The sequence below is a fragment of the Mustela nigripes genome, chromosome 7 (assembly GCF_022355385.1).
Source record: "Mustela nigripes isolate SB6536 chromosome 7, MUSNIG.SB6536, whole genome shotgun sequence".
In the NCBI taxonomy this organism is placed as follows: domain Eukaryota; kingdom Metazoa; phylum Chordata; class Mammalia; order Carnivora; family Mustelidae; genus Mustela; species Mustela nigripes.
Genome location: NC_081563.1, coordinates 18,696,425 through 18,716,332, shown reverse-complemented (window position 1 = coordinate 18,716,332; position 19,908 = coordinate 18,696,425). Strand labels below are relative to the sequence as shown.

General features: G+C 46.3%; 3 protein-coding genes across 5 annotated transcripts in view; 2 read left to right on the top strand and 1 right to left on the bottom strand.

The window, feature by feature from the left end:
- ADCY3 (adenylate cyclase 3) overlaps window positions 1-3,646 on the top strand; it is a 77,396-nt gene extending 73,750 nt beyond the window's left edge. The window contains exons 19-22 of one of the 2 annotated variants that reach the window (XM_059405248.1): window positions 399-518; window positions 1,837-1,960; window positions 2,612-2,736; window positions 3,274-3,646. In XM_059405248.1, the coding sequence (XP_059261231.1) occupies window positions 399-518; window positions 1,837-1,960; window positions 2,612-2,736; window positions 3,274-3,456 (552 nt within the window). In that variant the 3' untranslated portion in view covers window positions 3,457-3,646. The other variant, XM_059405247.1, reaches the window with a different exon arrangement.
- An 87-nt stretch (window positions 3,647-3,733) lies between these two features.
- On the bottom strand, window positions 3,734-15,640 carry CENPO (centromere protein O). Of its 2 annotated transcripts, none has more exons than XM_059405250.1 (8): window positions 15,552-15,640; window positions 15,266-15,370; window positions 13,832-14,001; window positions 9,160-9,277; window positions 8,228-8,487; window positions 6,277-6,448; window positions 5,384-5,548; window positions 3,734-4,078 (listed from the first exon to the last, which is right to left on the bottom strand). In XM_059405250.1, the coding sequence occupies exons 2-7, from the start codon at window positions 15,297-15,299 to the stop codon at window positions 5,412-5,414; spliced, it is 891 nt and encodes a 296-aa protein (XP_059261233.1). In that variant the 5' UTR covers window positions 15,300-15,370; window positions 15,552-15,640; the 3' UTR covers window positions 3,734-4,078; window positions 5,384-5,411. The 2 variants fall into 2 exon arrangements, with proteins under 2 accessions (XP_059261233.1, XP_059261234.1); XM_059405251.1 differs by having other exon boundaries at window positions 15,462-15,552.
- Window positions 15,577-19,908, top strand: PTRHD1 (peptidyl-tRNA hydrolase domain containing 1). Its single transcript, XM_059405252.1, has 2 exons — window positions 15,577-15,949; window positions 19,564-19,908. Exons 1-2 carry the CDS (start codon window positions 15,698-15,700, stop codon window positions 19,732-19,734), a joined length of 423 nt encoding a protein of 140 aa, XP_059261235.1. The 5' UTR covers window positions 15,577-15,697; the 3' UTR covers window positions 19,735-19,908.

Below are 19,908 nucleotides of genomic sequence, written 5' to 3'. Positions count from 1 at the left end.
TGGCGGGTCTGCGTGGGGCAGGCAGGAGCGGCGGGGGGGGGGGTTACCTACACGATCACAGCGGAAGCACTGGCCCAAATAAGATTCTGAGGCACCCTCTGCTCCAGACCTGATTGAGATTCCGTAACTGTCTACTGGGTGACTTGTGTTGCCGAGGAAATTACTTTTCCAGGTAGGTTCAAGCACCCTAGGGGCCTGGCAGTTTTGTCGCATGTTAAGGTGACAGAAATGGAGTCTCCGTCGGCAAGTCTGACTAACATCATGTGACCGATAAGTGGCAGAAGAGCTTTGGTGGAGTCCTGTGGGGCTGCTGTACACAGGCATATCTGTCACTTAGTTGACTCGTTTATCTCCTCGGACTCTGGTGACCTTTCTCTCCTCTTTACTACTGGCCTCAGCTGCTGGACAACCCCAAATTCCGGGTCATCACCAAGATCAAAACCATCGGCAGCACCTACATGGCAGCTTCAGGAGTCACCCCAGATGTCAACACCAACGGCTTTGCCAGCTCCAACAAGGTAGCTAAGCGCCCCCCCATGGCTGGAGGGGATGGGGCGCTGTCTCCTGAGGCAGGAGCGCGGCAGTCCACGGCTCGCATGCGAAGCAAGGAGTCACCAGGGTAGCTGACGTGAGCGAGCACTGCTGGCTCAGTGGGTCACACACACACCAGCACGTAAGGCAAACTTAAAATTAGGTTTATTGGCACAGTTTTTTTTTTTTTTTAAGTTTTTTTTTATTTGTCAGAGAGGGAGAGAGAGAGCAAGTGCACAACCAGGCAGAGAGGCAGGCAGAGGTGGAGAAAGAAGCAGGCTCCCTGCCGAGCAAGGAGCCCAATGGCGGCACTCGATCCCAGGACCCTGGGGTCCCTTTACCAGCCCAGTTTAACGGGCAGAGAAAGAGTAGGCTACACAGCCCCCCTCCACCCCTGCAACTGGTGCCCAGCTTAGGCCAGGCAGAACTGCTCTAACCGTGGCCATGCTCCCTTTACGCTCTAAACTTTCTTTCTTTCTTTCTTTTTTTTTTTTTTTTTAAAGATTTTATGTATTTATTTTGACAGAGAGAAATCACAAGTAGATGGAGAGGCAGGCAGAGAGAGAGAGAGAGAGAGAGAGAGAGAGATGCGGGACTTGATCCCAGGACCCCGAGATCATGACCTGAGCCGAAGGCAGCGGCTTAACCCACTGAGCCACCCAGGCGCCCATATGCTCTAAACTTTCTAAAGAGCTGGGGAGTAAGCAACCATCCACGCAATTACGTGACAATGAAAACATCCAGGTTGGGGGAGCAGTTCTGATAGAAAAGGGGTCTTTAGAGCTCACTGGCCTGCATCAGCCTGTTCTTTTGTCTTGTCGGACTTGCAGAGCTAGCTGTTTACGAGAGGAAATGAGCTGTGGGGGCCCAGGGCCCAAGAGCTGTTCTTAAACTGTTATCATCCTATTTTGTTTTTCAACTGTCCTATACAAGTACTACTACCATCTCCATTTTATGGATGAGGCTAAAGAAACCCAAGATGGGTCATGACCTTCAAGGGCTTAGAATCTAGTTAAGAAATCAAAATGAGGACTACCCCAGACATGAGCCCAGGCAAGGCGATGAGGTAGGACTCCTGATCGGCCACATAGCAGATGGGAAGCAACGTAGCTGGCCAGGATTGGCCCCACCCCACCTGGGGACCCTCGGGACCCTAAGGGATCCAGGGGAACTGTCAGTGACGAGCCAAGGTAGAGGTCACGGCCTCATTTGTGGGAGGTGTAGGAATTCGCCTCCAGAATGCCGCGAAGGGAGGAAGGTGTCCATTCCGGCTCCTCATGCTCTCGCCACTGCTCCCCCGCCCAGGAGGAGAAGTCAGACAAGGAGCGCTGGCAGCACCTGGCTGACCTGGCAGACTTCGCTCTGGCCATGAAGGACACACTCACAAACATCAACAACCAGTCCTTCAACAACTTCATGCTGCGCATCGGTAAGGGTTCTCGGGCCTGTGCGCTCCTTGCCATGCTCCGAGGCAAGGGCTTCAGCACATCCTGGGCAGGAAGGGCCAGAGACTTAGCCTTGGAGGCGTTTAGGTTGGGGAGGGTCGCACTTGCACAGCTCTGGGACCTTAGGGATCTCAGATGATCAGACGGCACATCTGGCAACATGGCCATACCTCACGGTGATGAGCCTGCCTTCGGAGCGTGGCTGCGGTCAGGCTGCCTACTCTGGCCCCCCAGGGCAATCCTGCATGCCTGTGGAGAGCTCTGCTGCCTCAGTCCAGCGTCTTAAGAGTTCATGTCCCCTGCTGTCCCCTCTGTGAAGAGGTGGGGGTGGGATTCTCACTCCTGGCTGAGCTCACAGGACCCCTGCAGTGACAGATACGCGTTGAAACTGGCAGCTTCTGTGCTGCATGAGTTAGCATGGTGGTCAGGACAGGACAGGACAGACGGGAGACATATCTGCCCTCTGGCGGCTTAGAGACGAGCTTCCTGAGGACTCTGTTCACAGGCTTGGGAGCCTTGTGGCTGGGATCAGGTGGTGAATTCTCCGGGAGAGGAGCTGGTGGCTTCTGAGATGGGATAGCGAGTGGGATAAATCATGGCTCGCGGCTGCGCTCAGTTTTCTATCCCTCCACCAGGCATGAACAAAGGAGGGGTCCTGGCTGGGGTCATTGGAGCCCGGAAACCACACTATGACATCTGGGGCAATACGGTCAATGTGGCCAGCAGGATGGAGTCCACGGGGGTCATGGGCAACATTCAGGTGAGGCCTGCAGCGGAGCAGAGCGTGTGCGCAGACGCAGGAGCCGGGAACAACATCGGACTAGCGTGTGTTGCCATGTGCTCCTGCCTGTCCGTTGGCCCGGGGTATCAAGGGGGTAGCTCTGGAAGGTCACAGGCAAGGGTGGGAAATACTTCACTCCCCTTTGCAAAATTTAGGCTTAAGCTCTTGGTAACCCTATCCTTTTGGTATGAACTTTCTAATCTCTTGCACCACCACCAACTTCCCCCTGAAGCCACCCCGAATCATGCCAGCTGGGTCTGGCAGAGAGTGCCGACAAAAGAACAGGGAGCGATGCTGCCAGAGACAACCTAGGGCTGTCCTTTGGGTCAGCGAGCGCTATTGCTGTGAGAGAGGCCCCAGGCAAACTACCCTGGCCCCCTCATGCGCAGAATAAGGGGCCTGGCCGAAGACATCTGGAAAAGAGCACTACAGGCAGACTCATCGGGACCCGCAGGCCCCATGTGGATACCTCTGGGCAGCCCCGGTCTGAGCTCACACAATGTTCTCCCTCTACAGGTGGTGGAAGAAACACAAGCCATCCTTCGAGAGTACGGCTTCCGCTTTGTGAGGCGAGGGCCCATCTTTGTGAAGGGGAAGGGGGAGCTGCTAACTTTTTTCCTGAAGGGGCGTGATAAGCCAGCTGCCTTCCCTAACGGCTCCTCGGTCACCCTGCCCCACCAGGTGGTGGATAACTCCTGAACCGCCTCCAGTTTCACCACAGTCCAGATGGGAAGGAAGAATCTATTTTTTGGAATCAGAGAAAGGCCTTGGGAAAGGACACATGACCAAGTCCCGACATTCCCAAACTGTTGAAGTGCACACTCACATAGACTTTAGGTTTAAAAATCTCCTCAAGCCTTCATTTGTTCATGGATACGTGAGCTCTGAGGGTGGCCATACTCTTCCTCAGTGTGCCTGTAGCTTCCTCAGAGAGTAGGGGTCTTAGGCTTAGTACTGGAACAGAATCTTCCAGAGCCCTGGGTCTGACCAGCCCTCCTTCCCCCAGAGAGGCCATGGCCACTGTGAGCAGGAAACGTGTCCGAGGTGGAACAAAGCTGCCTTTGCTTCTGGGCTCGGAGCACAGACGGGAAAGCTGTGCTTCAGACGAGGACGTGGTGGGACAGGATGGCCGAGCAGGCAAGTGTTCTGCTCCCCAGTGCTCACCTGGAAGCAGTCTTTCAAGTTGGAGACCTGCTCGTCTCAATCTGGTCCGGGTTAGGTGAACTGGCCCTCATGCTATGTTCCTGATAATCTTGAAAGGTTCTTCCGGAACCCCTGCCACCTTAGTCATGACAGCAGAAAGTGCAATATTTCCTTTTACCTGGTGGGAGGGAGGGAAAGGGAATTTATTTCTGAGAGAAAAATATATAAACAGATCTTCTACATTTATATTTTTAACTTTCTGTTTAAAAAAAAAACCACTTTCCGATATTGCCTTGCCTCTTGAGCTCTTGCTACAGTCAGTCGCCTTTGCTACTGCTTTAAAAAAGAGAATTTACAGGTATTGATAAAGAACAAGACTGTTTTATTAAAAGCTTTATTCAACTTGAATGTGATCATTGTGAAAATTCTGTGTAGTACTTTGCTGACTCACACCGCGCATCCTTACCAGGTGCCTGGAAGGCAAGAGCCTGAACTAAGACGGCTGATCCTGCTCAAGCCCCTTTCTTCCACATGGTGGTCCCAGCCGACTCGACCCGCCCCACGGGCGCCCACACGCGCAGGGTTGCTTCCTGGTCACCTGGTCTAGGAAGTGACCGTGTTAGGGCAGGATGCGGCTGTGGGCCCAGGGCAGGACGGGGAGTAAGGACACCTACTTGTGCCTGGGCAACGTGCGGACAGGCTCTCAACAGCTGGACCCTGCCAGACGCAGGCTTTCACATCCGGGCACCGTCCCTCTACATATTCCCATAAGGAACAAAACATGTCAGCAAGGCTGAGGCCGGGGTTATAACGTAAGGAGAAATGATCCTTGTAACTGAGATCAGGAGACGGGGGGAGGCAACTGTGCAGCTGTGGCCAAGAGCCTGCAGGAGAGCGAGGAGGGGAGGGTCTGCGGCCCCTGACAAGCACGGAGTAAGAGCAGACTTCGGATCACGCTGTTTATAGCTGACTTAATACACTCAACTCTCTACTAACATGTTTAGAAACAAAGTATTAGCTACATACAGCCCTGATTATCCATGGTACTTAACACGTATTCTTTATAAAACAGTAGCCTAGAACACAGGGCTTCAAACTAAAGATCACTCTTTTCTTAGCCATGTGATTCCTGTCATATCAGGAACCTGGAGTGTTCGCTCTAAGAACTTTCTTTTCAAAAGTCTCAAGAAAATGAAACAGAATTACTTAAAGCTCTCAAAAAAGCTAGGAATACTCTCTAGTTAAAAGGTACTTACTCCCTCTTTGACAACACGCCTTCAACTGCCCCATCACATCCTCTGGTTTTCAGCTAAAACACGATCAGATCGACACCAAAACTGTCCGAACCGCCCCGACCACCCTGATGGGCTGCGCGATTGCTCTCACTGCAAGGATGGTCCCCAGGCAGGGGGTCTGAACCTTTCAACAGTTTTCAGTTCACAGGACCTAGCCTGGGGACTGTGCACAGTATTATTTTACTCACTTTTTGACATGTTCCCAATGAAAATATTCTAGGAGACCAGGCTCATATCCAACTTTTCTCCTTTTCTTGCAAATGAAGTAAACACTTGATGTAGGGGCTTCGAAAAAAACAGATTTTCATGGGATGCTCGCTGTTCTTCCCACGAGGGGGATAATGCGTCCGTTCCTAGAACAGATTATATCGACCTCATTTAGTGCGACTAAATGAGGAAAGAACCCAGATCGCTGATGTTCTGGACCCATGTAACCCTTTTTTTTCGGTCTGGAACTGAAACTGCCCTTTATTGGACCAATGACATTTTAAGCCCCAAACAGACTCTGCCCAGAAGTCTAAAACCTATAGTGTAAAATGTGTGGCAGCTTTGAAACTTTCCAACTTCCTAAAAATACTTGATCCTTTTTTACATTATGTCCCATGTCACATTACTCTGGTTCATTTAACCAAAACAGTTACACAATCTCTCTCAGCCAGTGCTCCAGAATTCCCATACACCGAAGGGTCTCTAGAGAGCTAAGTGTATACTTATTTGTCTAATTGGCTGCCTAGTGAAACGAGTCTACTGGCGCGCTCGGCGAGTGACCCCATGACTCGGCCTCATTAGCTGTCTCTCGAGAGGGGTCTCCAATGACGACGCACATGAACTGAAGGAACACTGGCCGAGTCCGACGGGGCAGAGGAGGTGGGAACTAGGGTAATTATGTTTACATAATTACAAAGAGGAGAGGAAAAATGGTAGAAAAAAGGAAAATAGTCTTTGTATTGTACTGAGTAAATGTCTAGAGTAACAGAAGACTGGGGCTCCGGGAGAGAGTCCACCATTTTACCCCGTTTCATTCCACCTGAACCCCACAGAGCACGTCATCATTTCTTTGCCAAGGCGTCCTTCCTCTCACCTTGGTACGTAACGGTGACGTCAGTTGGCAGGGTTGTCGTGAGGTCCTTATACCGCAGTCTGGCACAAAATGGGACCGACTGACCCTGCGGCTCCACTTTGTAAGTGAAGGAGAGCAAGTTGCACAGCGAGTTTCTCCGCAAGGGCCCGGCCAGGAAGGCTGCAAAGTCACTCTGAGGAGGGTGGGGGTCAAAACAGACACAATACGGGATGGTGACAGTTCCAAAGGCAGTGGGTGGCTGTGACACTTCAAACATGTCTACAAAAATACGGCCCGTGAATCAAATTTCAGAGAAATAAAGGGCAGAAAGAAGCCTGTGAAAAGGACTAATGATAAAGACTTATAAGATAACCAAGAGTTGGCAGCATCCTAGAAAGGGCGGCAGGAAGCACTGAATAAACGCCCAGGGCACGAGGGAGATACACGGCCTTTGTGCGGCCGGCGGAGAGGCTCTGTGTCCGCCTTCTCGTATCCGTCTACCCGAAACCCGAGAGCGTCGGAGGCACTCGGAATGCAGGCAAGCCGGGGCGGGGAGAACAGGACACGAAGCTGACAAAATTCCCATATTCCTTATCTGCATTCATTTTCCATCTATGTAAAGAAATTTGTTTTAGCCCAACCCTAGTTCCATTACATCCCCCAAAAAGGCCAGAGTTTAGACAAAGATGGACAGTACCCCCTATGTATTATCCCGCTCCGCATCTATACCCAAGCTTCGGCAAGGCACCCGGCACAAGGCAGATTCGATAAACCCCTGCTGAAGTGAAAGCACAGAAACTACACGGACATACGCTGGAGATACTGTGGGTTGATTTCCCAACCACCGCAATAACCTGGAATTTTTTGGTTTCCTAGGACAATTATGTTTATACTACACTGTAGTCTATTAAGTATGTAATAACATTATGTCAAAAAAACTAGTGTATACATTTTAGTTAAAAAATACTTTAATTAAAAAATACTTTATTGCTAAAAAAAGGCTAACCCTCATTTGAACTTTTAATGAGTTGTAATCAATGATCAGATCGCCATAACAAATAATGAAAAATTTGGTAATGCTGTGAGAATTAGCAAAATGTGACAGAGACACAAAGTGAGAAAATACTGTTGGACAAATGGCACCAATAGGCTTAACACACGCAGTTGCCACAAACCTTCGATCTGTAGAAAAATGCAATTATCTGCAAAGCACAATGAAGAGAAATACCAGAAAACGAGCTGTGACTGTACTACTCTGTGATGGGAAGACAGGGTCAAGTATTCAAGCCTGAGGACCACCATCAGGGAGTATAAATAATCCCTTAACCAGTATCCATGCTTCAACAGCATCCACCATTTCAAGAGGGGAAGAAGGTGGAAAACAGCTTGTATATAAATAAGAAACATGCACCATAAGGATAATGGTCAAATTTCAGGCTCAGAATTAAAAAGCATTTTAGAATACGAAAGAAAACTTGTTCGCCTTCCCCCCTTTCTTTCCCCTTTTTAAGCCTATTCTGAGCTCATAAAATATAAGATCCCAGACAGGGGCACCTGGGTGGCTCAGTGAGTAAAGTGTCTGCCTTCAGCTCAGGTCATGATCCCAGCATCCTGGGATCAAGCCCCACATCCAGCTTCCTGCTCAGTGGACAGTCTGCTTCTCTCTCTCCCTCTGCCAGTGCCCCTGCTTATACTTTCTTTCTTTCCCCGTCAAATAGATAAAATCTTTAAAAAAAGACAAATAAACAGGGGCACCTGGGTGGCTCAGTGAGTTAAGCCTCTGCCTTCAGCTTAGGTCATGATCCCAGGGTCCTGGGATCGAGTCCCCCATCGGGCTCTCTTCAGCGGGGAGCCTGCTTCCCCCCCTCTCTCTGCCTGCCTCTCTGCCTACTTGTGATCTCTGTCAAATAAATCAATCTTTAAAAAAATAAATAAATAAATAAATAAAAACCCCAAAACCCCAGACAAATACCTGAAGTCGATCTGCCTGGTACTTCCTCCCAGCGTAAGCATTTAGGTATTCACAAAGACAGAACAGGAAGTGCTGAATATTAGTCTGTAAGTATTTTGCAGAGATCTCCTCGAGGGGAATGAAGACCGGAATGGAATGGTGATGTATCCGAAGTGGCTTCTGTATGACAAGGTCGACGAAATAGGAATCCAGCAGATTTCCCTCAAAAGCAGTGCTGATGCAGACACAGAACCCTCGGCTGGTCAGCTTCCCACTGAGCCCTGCAGAAAACAAGAGAAGCCTCTCAACAGACAGCAGCACAGGGAGTGTCTTCTTCAGCTGCGCACCCCTTCGCTTCAGCACTGCCGTGTACATACAGTATGAGCTCAAACTGTATTGAAGGAACATCATAGACACTTTCTGTTCACTCTGGCTCATTTTAAGTTTGAGCTGCTAAAACCAGAGAAAATGGTGGAAAAGATCAAACATCTTAATATCAAATTATGGAAGAAGAGATTTCGAAATTTTCATTTTACCTCTTCTTTTTCTCTGAGTGTCAATTAATGTACAATAGTCCAGTTCCTTCCACAATCCTCTATGCCACAGATAATGGGCAAGATAAATCCCCATTTTAATGGGGAAACAGAGACTTAATGGGTTCGAACTATTTGACCAGTGGCATTAAGGCAGCCAGTAGCAAAGGCAGTTCTAGTACCAGTTCTGATACACACTGAATAGCTAAAATGAATCCTCTAAGCTGGCCACGAACCAATCTTCTGCAAAAAGAGGCCAATTTTCTAGGTCAAGATGCCTACAGAGAGTATGCCAGCTTTGTATGTTATGTTGAGGAAGGCAAGCTCATGAAATAAGTCCAGGATCAATAATGTATCTAGCAAACCAACTCACTAAAAACAAGAGATTCGGACTGAAGCAGGTCAGAAAATAAATTATACCTGTGAAACGATACGCCCGCAGGATGGCTTTCACATTTTCTCGTCTTCTTTCCGCAACTTCTTGCTCACTGATTTCCAGGGTTTGGTCAGGTTCTACATTGGCAGCAGATGCTTTAATCTGCAAAATATGTAGTAAATCAAACTGGGTAGGGGCATAGCACAGAGTTCTTACCCTGACACAAGTAGAAAGAAAGCTAAATGCGGAGTTTGTTTTTTGTTTTTAAAGACTTAATTTATTTATTTGACAGACAGAGATCACAGGTAGGCAGAGAGGCGGCCAGAGAGAGAGGAAGGGAAGCAGGCTCCCTGCTGAGCAGAGAGCCCGATGCGGGGCTCGATCCCAGGACCCTGGGATCATGACCCGAGCCGAAGGCAGAGGCTTTAACCCACTTAGCTACCCAGGCACCCCAAATGCAGAGTTTTTAAAATTATTATGTAATATCTCAAGAAATGCTACAGTGACCAGGTAATGCTATGAATTCACAACAGAGGAAGAACCTTGTGGGTTACAGAAGTAGAAACTGTGCTTGCCTGAAGAACAAATTAAGGCTTTGGTGGGACTGGAGAGTATTGTGAGAGGAATAAGACAAGGATGTGAGGGAAGTCTAGGATGAGTATAGGGTGAGCAAAGCAATGAAAACATGACATACCACAACTTGAGGGATATAGTTAAAGCCATGTGCTATGGACTGAATGTGAGTATCCCTCAGAATTCATTCGTTGCTGGTGATTAGGTCACAGTGTTAGAGCCCTCACGAATGGGATTAGTGCCCTTGTAACTAGTGTCCAGAGGGCTAGCTTGCCGCTTCTACCATGTGAGGCTACATGAGAACAGTACCATCAATTGGGAAACAGGTCCTCACTAGATGGACATTGAATCTGCCGGGTCCACAGTCTTGGACTTCCCAGCCTCTAGAACTGTGAGACCTAAGTGTTGCTGTAAGCCACCCAAATCACGGTATTTTTGTTACAAGAGCCCATATTGACTAAGACACTGTTTAGTGGGAAATTTATAACCTCACATACAAAAAGGGGAAAAGAAAGACTTAAAAAAAAATTAAGTATTCATCTCAGGAAGCTAAAAAGCAACTTAAATCCAACAAGAATGATAGAATGATGAGACGATATCAATGAAAATACAAACACAAATGCAATACACATGTACCAACAGAGAAAATTAATAACACCAAAATTAATAAAACTAATACAAAATTGATAAAACTTAAGAGCGATCCAGAAGAGAAAAAGAGTAGAACAGTGAACACAAATTACCAATAATAAAAACAAAAATTACCAGAATAAAAAATGAGACCATATTACTGACTAATCCTACTCACAAGCTGGTAAGTTGTTTGAGAAGGTTCAAACAACTTTATAAAAGTGAGTTTAGATGAAATGGACAAATTCCCTGAGAAATGCGACTTATCAAAGATGACCCAAGAGGAAATAGGAAATATAAAACCTTTATATTAATCAAAGAAATTGAAACAGATGATTTTATTATTTGACAGAAAGATGGAGAGGGCAAGAGCAGGCACAAGCAAGGGGAACAGCAGGCAGAGGGAGAGAAGCAGGTTCCCCTCTCAGGAGAGAGCCCAATGTGGGGCTCGATCCCAGGATCCTGGGATCATGACCTGAGCTGAAGGCAGATGCTTAACTGGCTGAGCCACCCAGGATTCCCCAAATTAGAAATTTAAAACCTTCCCACAGGGGAGGCCTGAGGGGCTTTCCTAGGTAATTCTTTATAAAAATTTAAGGAAAAAACCACACTATTTTATATAAACTCTACGATCAAATTGAGGAAAAAAAGGGAAAACATCTCAAAATTTGCATTCTGAGACCAGGTTAAATGTGCTGCCAACACCTGACAAGGACATTAAAAAAAAAAATCATAAGACAATCTCATGAATTGAGATGTAAAAGTCCAATTAGCAAATATCAGCAAATAAAATTCAGCATTATATAGAAAGGATAACACATCAAGCCAAATTAGGTTTATTCCAAAAAAGTAAGCCATTATCAAACACCAACCAATATGTAGCACCACATTAATAAAAGAAGAAAAACATGACAACTTTAATATATGCAGTAAAAACATTTTAAAAACCTCAATACCTGATCACAATTAAAACTCTAGCAAACTAGCCATACAAGAGGATTTCCTTAATCTGATCAGAGTATACAAAATTTAGAGGGAACATGTTAACCCTAAGACTATTTCTACTCAACAATATAGTGAAGATCTCAGCTAACAGAATAAGGCAAGAAAAACAAGTTACAAGGATTGGCAAGCAGTAAAACTGTGATCGTTTGCATATGACATGATTCCAAATGTAGAAATCCCCAAAGAATAGAGAGAGAAATAGAATGTAGATTTAGCAAAGTTGTGAAATATAAAGTCAGTATACAAAAATCAAATATATTTCTACACAATTTGAAAATCAAATTTCTAAAAAACAATCCATATATCAGAGGTCATCAAAATGTGGCTTGTGGGTCAGACCTAATTGGACACTTATTTTTGTAGATAAGGTTTCACACCCATTAAATTACACACTGTTTGCGCCACTTCACAATACAACAGCAGAGCTAAGTAGCTGCCCTAGAGACCGTCTGGTTCACAAAGCTTCATATACTGACGATCTGGCCTCACACAGGAAAAGTCTGCTGACCCCTGCCTTATATGGTAACAACAGGAAAAATCAAATACCCAAAGATAAATATAATGACTGATTTAAGACCTCTACACATAAAACTACACACATTGCTGAGAGATTGAAGAACTAAATAAATGGAGAGAAAGATCATATACACTGGCTGGAAGATGCAATACTGAAAATATTTCAGTTCTCTCCAAACTGGTGTACAGATTCAATGCAATCCCAAATCAAATGTATAGGTTTGTTTTTGGAAACTGATGGCTGATTCCTGAATTTATGAAAAATTCAAGGGGCCAAGAATAGCCCAAGATAATTCTGAAAAAGAGGACATATATGACAGATGTATATCATATAGGACATATATACAGTAAATGAACCTCTGGTACTAGCACAAACAGACCAATGGAACAGAAGTCAGAAACAGGCCCGCGAGGGACCAAAGATCCATTACAATACAATGGGGAAAGAGTGGACTTCAGAAAGTGATACTGGATGCAGTGGATATTCATATGGAAAACTAAAAAAATATGCCTTCTATTGCATACCATACACAAAAATCAATTCCAGATGAACTGTAATTCTGAAAGTACAAAGTATAATAGAGCGTTTAGAAAATACCACAGAATAGCTTCATCATCTTAAGTTAGGCAAAGATTTATTAAAAGAAAACAAAAGCAGTAAGTCAAAAGTTAGATTCCTAAATCAAACTTCACTGAAATGAAGACTTTCTTTTCATCACAAGACACCATTAGGGAGTGAAAAGGTAAGCCACAGGCCAAGAGAAAATTCGTAATAAATATCCCAAACAAAGAATTCATATTAAAAATAAGTAAAGATTCTACAATGCAGTAAGAGATAGACAATGCAATAAAATTTCTGTGCAAGCCTTGAAAAGCACATTTCACAACAGAAGACTTTCAAATTTCCAATACAAGCCCTTAACAGCATTAGTTATGAGGCGAACGAGATTCTAGGACACTCCCACCAGAGAGACGGATTTTTTAAACTGACAATATCAAGTTCTGGTAAAGATGCACAACAATGGAAATCTCATACCCTGCTGCTGGGAATGTAAAATTGGTATAATCACTTCAGAAACTGTTCTGCAGTATTTACTAAAGACAGTATACATACCCTGTGACCCAGCAACTCTACAAGGTATATACCCAATAGAAAAGTATATATTTCCATCAAAAGACAGAAACAAGAATGTTTCACAGCCCCAAAGTGAAACAACCCAAATAACCCAAATGTCACCAACAATACAATTTAGTAAATAAGTTGTGGACTAGTCATAAAATGAAATTACTATACAGCAACAAAAAAGAATGACCACTATATGCAGCAGTTTGGATCAGTCTCACAGAGCAGTCAGGGGAAAAAAAAAAAAAAGTCGGACAAGAAAGAGTTTACACTTTTTACATTTATATAAAGTCCAATGATGTGGTGTTTTATGAAGCATTTTCTTGCCTGTGCAGGAGTTATTAGAGCAGCAGAGGTACAGAAAGAGAAATAACTAGCAGACTACTGCAATAATCCTGGCACCCAAATCACCTAGTAAACATTTTACAACATGTGGATAATAATTGAAGGACAAAGACAATCTAAAGGAAAATCTGACAGGTCATGCTGACTCTGGGCTTGAGAGAAAACTGAAAAGAGGGAAGAACTGAAGTTCACTGTGTCGTTTCAAGTGTGGGTAAGGGAAAGATGGCGCTAATGACAAAAGTGCCAATGACTCAAGTCAGGCTGAGATTGAGGTAAGACCCGTGCGTCTGAATGCGGGCTAAGAAACAATTCAAAGAACCTGCCTGGCCTGTCAGTGGTGTCTGACAATTACTGGTTCATACTGATATTAGCTGACTCTACAGGGCTGATCACTTGAGAGGTCGAGGGCTGAAATCAATCCAGGAAGATCACAGGTGAAACCCAGTATACAAATCTGCTAATTCCCAGATCCTGCCTGCTCTTTACACTCTCGGAAAACCTGCTAACGTTACCCTTGCACTCACTCTGGCTTGACGCTGCTTTGCTTCAGCTCTCAGTTCATCTCGTAGACATCTCAGTTTATGAATCTTGGTCCTAAGAGCGCCTTCAACGGCCTGTGCTCTCTGCAGATCTTCTGAGTTTTTACGGGATCTATTCACTTGAATCTCTAGTCTTTCCAAGTGAGCTAAAACACCTGAGGAAAGAAAAAAGGCCATTTCACAAGAAGCCAGGGATCTCTAACTCTGGCAACAGGAAGCATTTCAGGGGGAACAAAGGGTGACTCTTTTCAGAATTTGGGTCAGCTAAAATGTTGGACATTAGCCACAATTTATAAAACCAGAGAAGGTGACAAGAGAAATCAATGACAAGCCACCTCATAGCTCAGCACTAATGTACAAGCAGTCCCTGACCAGGACACTGTCCAAAGAGAGCATTTTCTGAATATAACTCATCTCACTTACCCATGATAATAAGGACCACGGGAAAACGAGGTCACCAAATTCAGACTTTCTCAGAACCTTTTCTTAAAATGTAGAATGATTTTTTAAATTGTCTTTTATGCATGTTTTCCCAAAGCGCTAATGCATAACTCTTTGGATTTAGACATCCAGAGACTTAAATGAAGTACTTTAAAGCTCCGAAAAGTATTACTCACACAGGACTATAAAGACACACACGAGAGGGAACTGCCTACCAGTACCACTGGGTATCGGAAAGGAAAACAAGTTCGTGGTTGGACAGAAATTCAGAGGCAAATCTCAGTTCCCAAGAGCTTAAAGACCAACACAGGAGAGGTCACAGTTTCAAAATGCCAATCAAGTCCAACAACGAACCGCCTGCTGAACATTTCCTACCTCTAAAGAGTCTTGTGCTAGAGGCCTCACTTGCAAACCATGTAAAGACTGAAAGCATGAAGAGAATGAAGTCCTTCTCTAATCTCTACAACCACCACCGTAAGGCTATCCTTTGCCTTCCCTTTCCAGATGAAGAAATTAAGGCAGAGAAAGGTAAAATAACTTGCCTAAGGCCACAGTATTTCTCAGGGCAGAGCCCGGACTCAAACCTAGGCCTAACCAACACCAAAGTCACTGCCTGGCATCGACCCTTCCACAGGCATAATGCATAGATGACCCCAAAAAATCCTGGAAAGAGGCCTCGCTGGCTAGAACTGTAACTCTGAATATAAACACTGAGCACATGGTGAACTCTACCCTATCGGTTTAGAAAGGGCCTAAAAAAGAGCCTAGAAACGTTTTAAGTGATTTTCCTTGTGCCAGGAATGATCTTATGTCCCTTTCAGTCTCCTGTCTGTTCCTTTCACCCTAATGCTCCGAAACAGGCCAGGTCACGCCCGTCAGAGGAGGAAAGGGCTCCTTTAACCTAGGGGTCGTCTTGGCAGCCGTGGTGGGGAGGGGAGGCGACCCTGTGAAGGGGAGGGGACGCGACCCTGTGAATACCTCCTTTGGACTTGCCGTCATTCGCCCACTCCATCTCCTCAGATTTCCACAGGCGCCCCTGTGAAGCTGGGCAGGCAAGCGGTAACAGACACCCAGATTTCCTTGCTGGTAAAAGAAAAAAAGGCAAGAAAGTCACACCTATTCACGGCAGGACGCGCACAACTCAGGAACGCACCGTCGGCCTCCGGACACCTACCTGCTCCAGAACACGCCGTTTTAAGAAGCCGTTCACCCTTCCACCCTAGTCACGGTCCCGTCCGTCACCAGGTCTTACGTTTACTCTTACCTCCGCTCCTCTCGCTTAGGCAGGACGAGGACGAGCAGTTCCCGCCGTCCACGCCTTCAAAAAATCAAACCAGTCGGACCCAGGGTGCTTTGCGCCGCCGCCGTACAAAAACATGGCTGCCCTCAGGGCCCCTCCCTCATCCCGGCATGCACCGGGGAGCAGGGCCGGCCTTTCGGTGGGCCAGGAAGATGGCGTCCTCTGGCCCAGAGCCGCAGATCCTAGTCCAATACTTGGTGTTACGAAAGGATCTATCGCAGGCCCCATTCTCCTGGCCGGCGGGCGCACTGGTAGCGCAGGCCTGTCACGCAGCCACCGCGGCCTTGCACATTCACCGCGACCATCCCCACACGGCCGCATACCTCCAGGACCTGGGGCGCATGCGCAAGGTGGTCCTCGAGGTGAGGCATCCGGCGGAGGGGGAGGGGCATCGAGGCCGTCGAGAGCGGAAGTGGGTGTGGTGTTGAGGCTGAGGCTTAACTTCGTAGCGCGGGTGCGGCGATAGTTGGGAGGGGTCGTTTACGTCTAAGTGTTGGAAATGGTTCGGGGGCTTCAGCTGTTTCCCCGGGCGTCTTCCCAAGGCTGGAGCGGGTCTGTGTAAAGAGTGGACTTCGGTCCACTTATTAATGCTTCCCGCACCCCTCCGCCCTCACCCACGGATGTCTTAGGAGGTGCCAGTGAGGGTGGAGGCCGGTGGAAACGGGCCCTGCCCTTCTACCTGTGCACTGGGCCAGCCTTTTATTGCATCTCCCGAAGGTACTGTCACGCTCCCTCCCGGAAAAACCGATTCGGAAGGGACAAGGACACGGAGTTCCTATTGCAAGTAAAGTGAATCTGAAGCATTACCGGGATATGACGCCTAATTATTTGAAAGTTAATGTGTACTTAATGTAAGTTGAACCTAGCATCATAAATACCAGACACAGGGCGCCTGCCTGGGTGGCTCAGTGGGTTAAAGCTGCTGCCTTCCGCTCAGGTCATGATCTCAGGGTCGTGGGATCGAGCCCCCCATCGGGTTCTCAGCTCAGCAGGGAGCCTGCTTCCCCCGCCCTCCCCACCTGCCTCTCTGCGTACCTGTGATCTGTCTGTCAAATAAATAAAATCTTTAAAATACATACATACGTACGTACGTACGTACATACATACCAGACACCACCGGTGAAGACAGAGGTAAGGTTCTTTTTGCAGATAGCCAAACAGATCTTACCCTCACTTTTACCCTTTGTCAGTTCTGCTGCTGCTGGAAATGTATCACGGGAAGATAATCAGATGCGCCGAGGCGCACTGTATACTACAAGAATATAAATAGGAGCACTTTGTAATAGTAAAAAATGTGGAAATTACCAAATTTTCAAAACTAGTGATTGGTTCATTTTATGCCCATAAAATGTGCTATAATAAAGCTAGCGTATCGTGGTTTTGGAGCATATTTAGTTGGCATGGAAGAGTGCTCATTATGGGATGCTAACTGAACTGTATTCTATACAAAATGATCCAGATTTTGAAAAGAAAAACTAAGGAAGTACATCCGAATATTAAGCTAGTGGTAGGATTTTGGTTTGTTTCTAATGCTTCTCTATTCTTTTTAGTTTTCGATGTGAAGCACATCTTTTACTTTACATTGTAAAATTTATTTTAAACAAACTAGAACCCTGAGGTGCAGTAATACTTTATGGCTAGCTGGCACAAACCGATTTATCTGTCAAGAGAAAAACTTCTGTTGGGTAGTAAAATATCAGGCAGTAATTTCTATGGGGAAATGTCTTGAGAATCCGAGTAGACAGAAATGAAACAGATTTTTAAAAAAAGATATTATTCATAGGGGCACCTGGGTGGCTCAGTGGGTTAAAGCCTCTGCCTTCAGCTCAGGTCATGATCCCAGGGTCCTGGGATTGAGCCCCACATCAGGCTCTCTGCTTAGCAGGGAGCCTGCTTCTTCCTCTCTCTCTCTCTGCCTGCCTCTCTGCCTACTTGTGCTCTCTGTCAAATAAATAAACGAAAAAAATTTTTTTAAAAAGATATTATTCACTTATTTGTCAGAGAGAGAGCACAAGCAGGGGGAGCAGCAGGAAGAGATCGAAGCAGGCTCCTCGCTGAGCAGGGAGCCTGATGCAGGATTCAGTCTGAGGACCTGGGATCATGACCTGAGCTAAATGCAGACGTTTAACTGACTGACACCGTGGTGTCCCAGCCGATAGCTTTTTGTTTGTTTCTTTGCTTTAAGATTTTATTTATTTACTTGAGAGAGAGAGAGGGCATGAGAGGGGAGAGGTCAGAGGGAGAAGCAGACTCCCTGCTGAGCAGGGAGCCTGATGCTGGACTTGATCCGTGAGCTCCAGGATCATGACCTGAGCTAAAAGCAGTTGTTTAACCAACTGAGCTACCCAGGCACCCTAGCAGATAGCTTTTTATTCAGACTCCTTTTGTAGGAAGCAGCTCAAGAAATTATGTGGTTCAGACAACCCCCTCCCCCTCACTTTTAGGCAGATAATATATTATTCACCCCATTTCTCAGATGAGAGATCTGAAACCCACAGAGATTAGGTGACCTCCCCTAAGTCTGAAAGACGTCTGATGATTCCTAACTAATAGCCATACCCAAGAAAGGGACCAAGGAATCACCCCTGAGTAAATTAAAGTGCTGCTGCAGCCATAAAGACCAATAAAATACAAGACCATGCCAAGGCTAATTCCATTTCTTGGGTGCCTGCTATGTGCCAAGCACTAGTCTGAGCCTAATTTCTTTGAGTCATCACTACAAAGAAAGTCCCTGCTAAGTCACGTAACTCATCAAAGATCACACAATTACTGGGACACTTGGGTAGCTTGGCTGGTTAAGGGTCTGACTGTTGATCTCAGCTCAGGTCTTGATCTTGGGGTTGTGACTTCGGCCGAATTGGGCTCCATACTGGGTGTGGAGCCTGCTTAAAATATACACATGTACAGAACACAGTCAGTAAGGGGCAGAGCAAGAGTTTGGGCTTACTCTCACTGTCCTGTGCTAACGTCTGGTGCTGAAGGAGGGAGGGGAAGTCCATGAGTTCTTCAGCGTGGCTGTGCCCAGAGGACTCTAGGTAAAGAGTGACAATCTCAATTTCCTCTATTTCAATGACACATATCTCTAGTTACCTTACTGGCTTCTGCTTTTCTAGGCAAAAAAGAAGGGGGAAAAAATACCTTATTCTAAATAGCACACTAATTATCATTATTTTCTGAGAGCTAGCTCTAATACTTCCTGCTAATGGGAGCCAGCACAGTGATAAGGATGATGAGACACAGTGGGAGAGGATGTGAGAGATTTGCCTGTTGAGCCACCCAGCGGGCATCTGTCCCAGCAGAAGGAAAGCCCTTCAGGTTTGGTCAGGTGGGAAAGCGGGGGAGGACGGAGATGGAGGCGGTGTGTGTTAGAACTCCTTTCCTACAACTCATTTTTTTTTTTTTAAGATTTTACTTATTTATTTGACAGAGAGATCACAAGTAGGCAGAGAGGCAAGCAGAGAGAGAGGAAAGCAGACTCCCTGCGGGGCAGAGAGCCCGATGCGGGGCTCGATCCCAGGACTCTGGGATCATGACCTGAGCCGAAGGCAGAGGCTTTACCCCACTGAGCCACCCAGGCACCCCCTTTCCTACAACTCTTAAGGTCAAAGCTGGCTGAAGGATTAGGGATAGCTGGATGGACACCATCCATAAGAGAAGTAGAGCATAATTACAGTCAATGCATACAGTATCTCAGGAGGGAAGAGAAAAATCGTTTCCATTTTAGAAACAGATTATACCTCTCCCTCTCTGACCCCCCAAACCACTTATCTAAGGTCCTTCAGAGAGTGAACAGCAAATGGGGCAGTGAAGCTCTTGCTTCTGGAGACTCGCTCTCCAGCTCTTTCATTGAGAAAACCTATTTCTCCACTTTGAGTCAGGAGGAACCCCCCCCCAGCCCCCACACTTTTTTTTCATTGCCTCCCGACACTTCCTCAAAGGGCCATTCAGTCTGTGTTCTGTGCTCTGCTCCTTGTAGGCCGCCGATGAGCGCACCCTGAAGGACCTGGCTGAGACCCTACAACAGAAGAACGTTGACCACATGCTGTGGCTAGAACAGCCGGAGAATATCGCCACTTGCATTGCGCTCCGTCCCTACCCCAAGGAAGAAGTGAACCAGTATTTGAAGAAGTACCGATTGTTCAAATGACTAAGGTTAGCAGTTGCCTTGATGTATTTGAGCATCAGCTGGATCCAGAAACTTCTTGCCATCCATCCCTAAGCATCATGTACTCCTCTCAAAGGCAACTCACCCTTCCTTTAAGTTACGAATGTTTCTTGAGGGTCAAACCCATGTTCTTATTAAAGTTGTCATTAAGAAGTA

Coding starts and splice junctions, on each gene's coding strand:
- CENPO (XM_059405250.1), bottom strand. CDS start 15,299: ATGGAGTGGGCGAATGACGGCAAGTCCAAAGGAG. Junction 8,488..9,159: donor GCGGGCGTATCGTTTCACAG/GTATAATTTATT, acceptor TGTTTTCTGCAG/GGCTCAGTGGGAAGCTGACC. Junction 6,449..8,227: donor ACCAGGCAGATCGACTTCAG/GTATTTGTCTGG, acceptor CACCCTCCTCAG/AGTGACTTTGCAGCCTTCCT.
- PTRHD1 (XM_059405252.1), top strand. CDS start 15,698: ATGCACCGGGGAGCAGGGCCGGCCTTTCGGTGGGCCAGGAAGATGGCG. Junction 15,950..19,563: donor TGCGCAAGGTGGTCCTCGAG/GTGAGGCATCCG, acceptor TGCTCCTTGTAG/GCCGCCGATGAGCGCACCCT.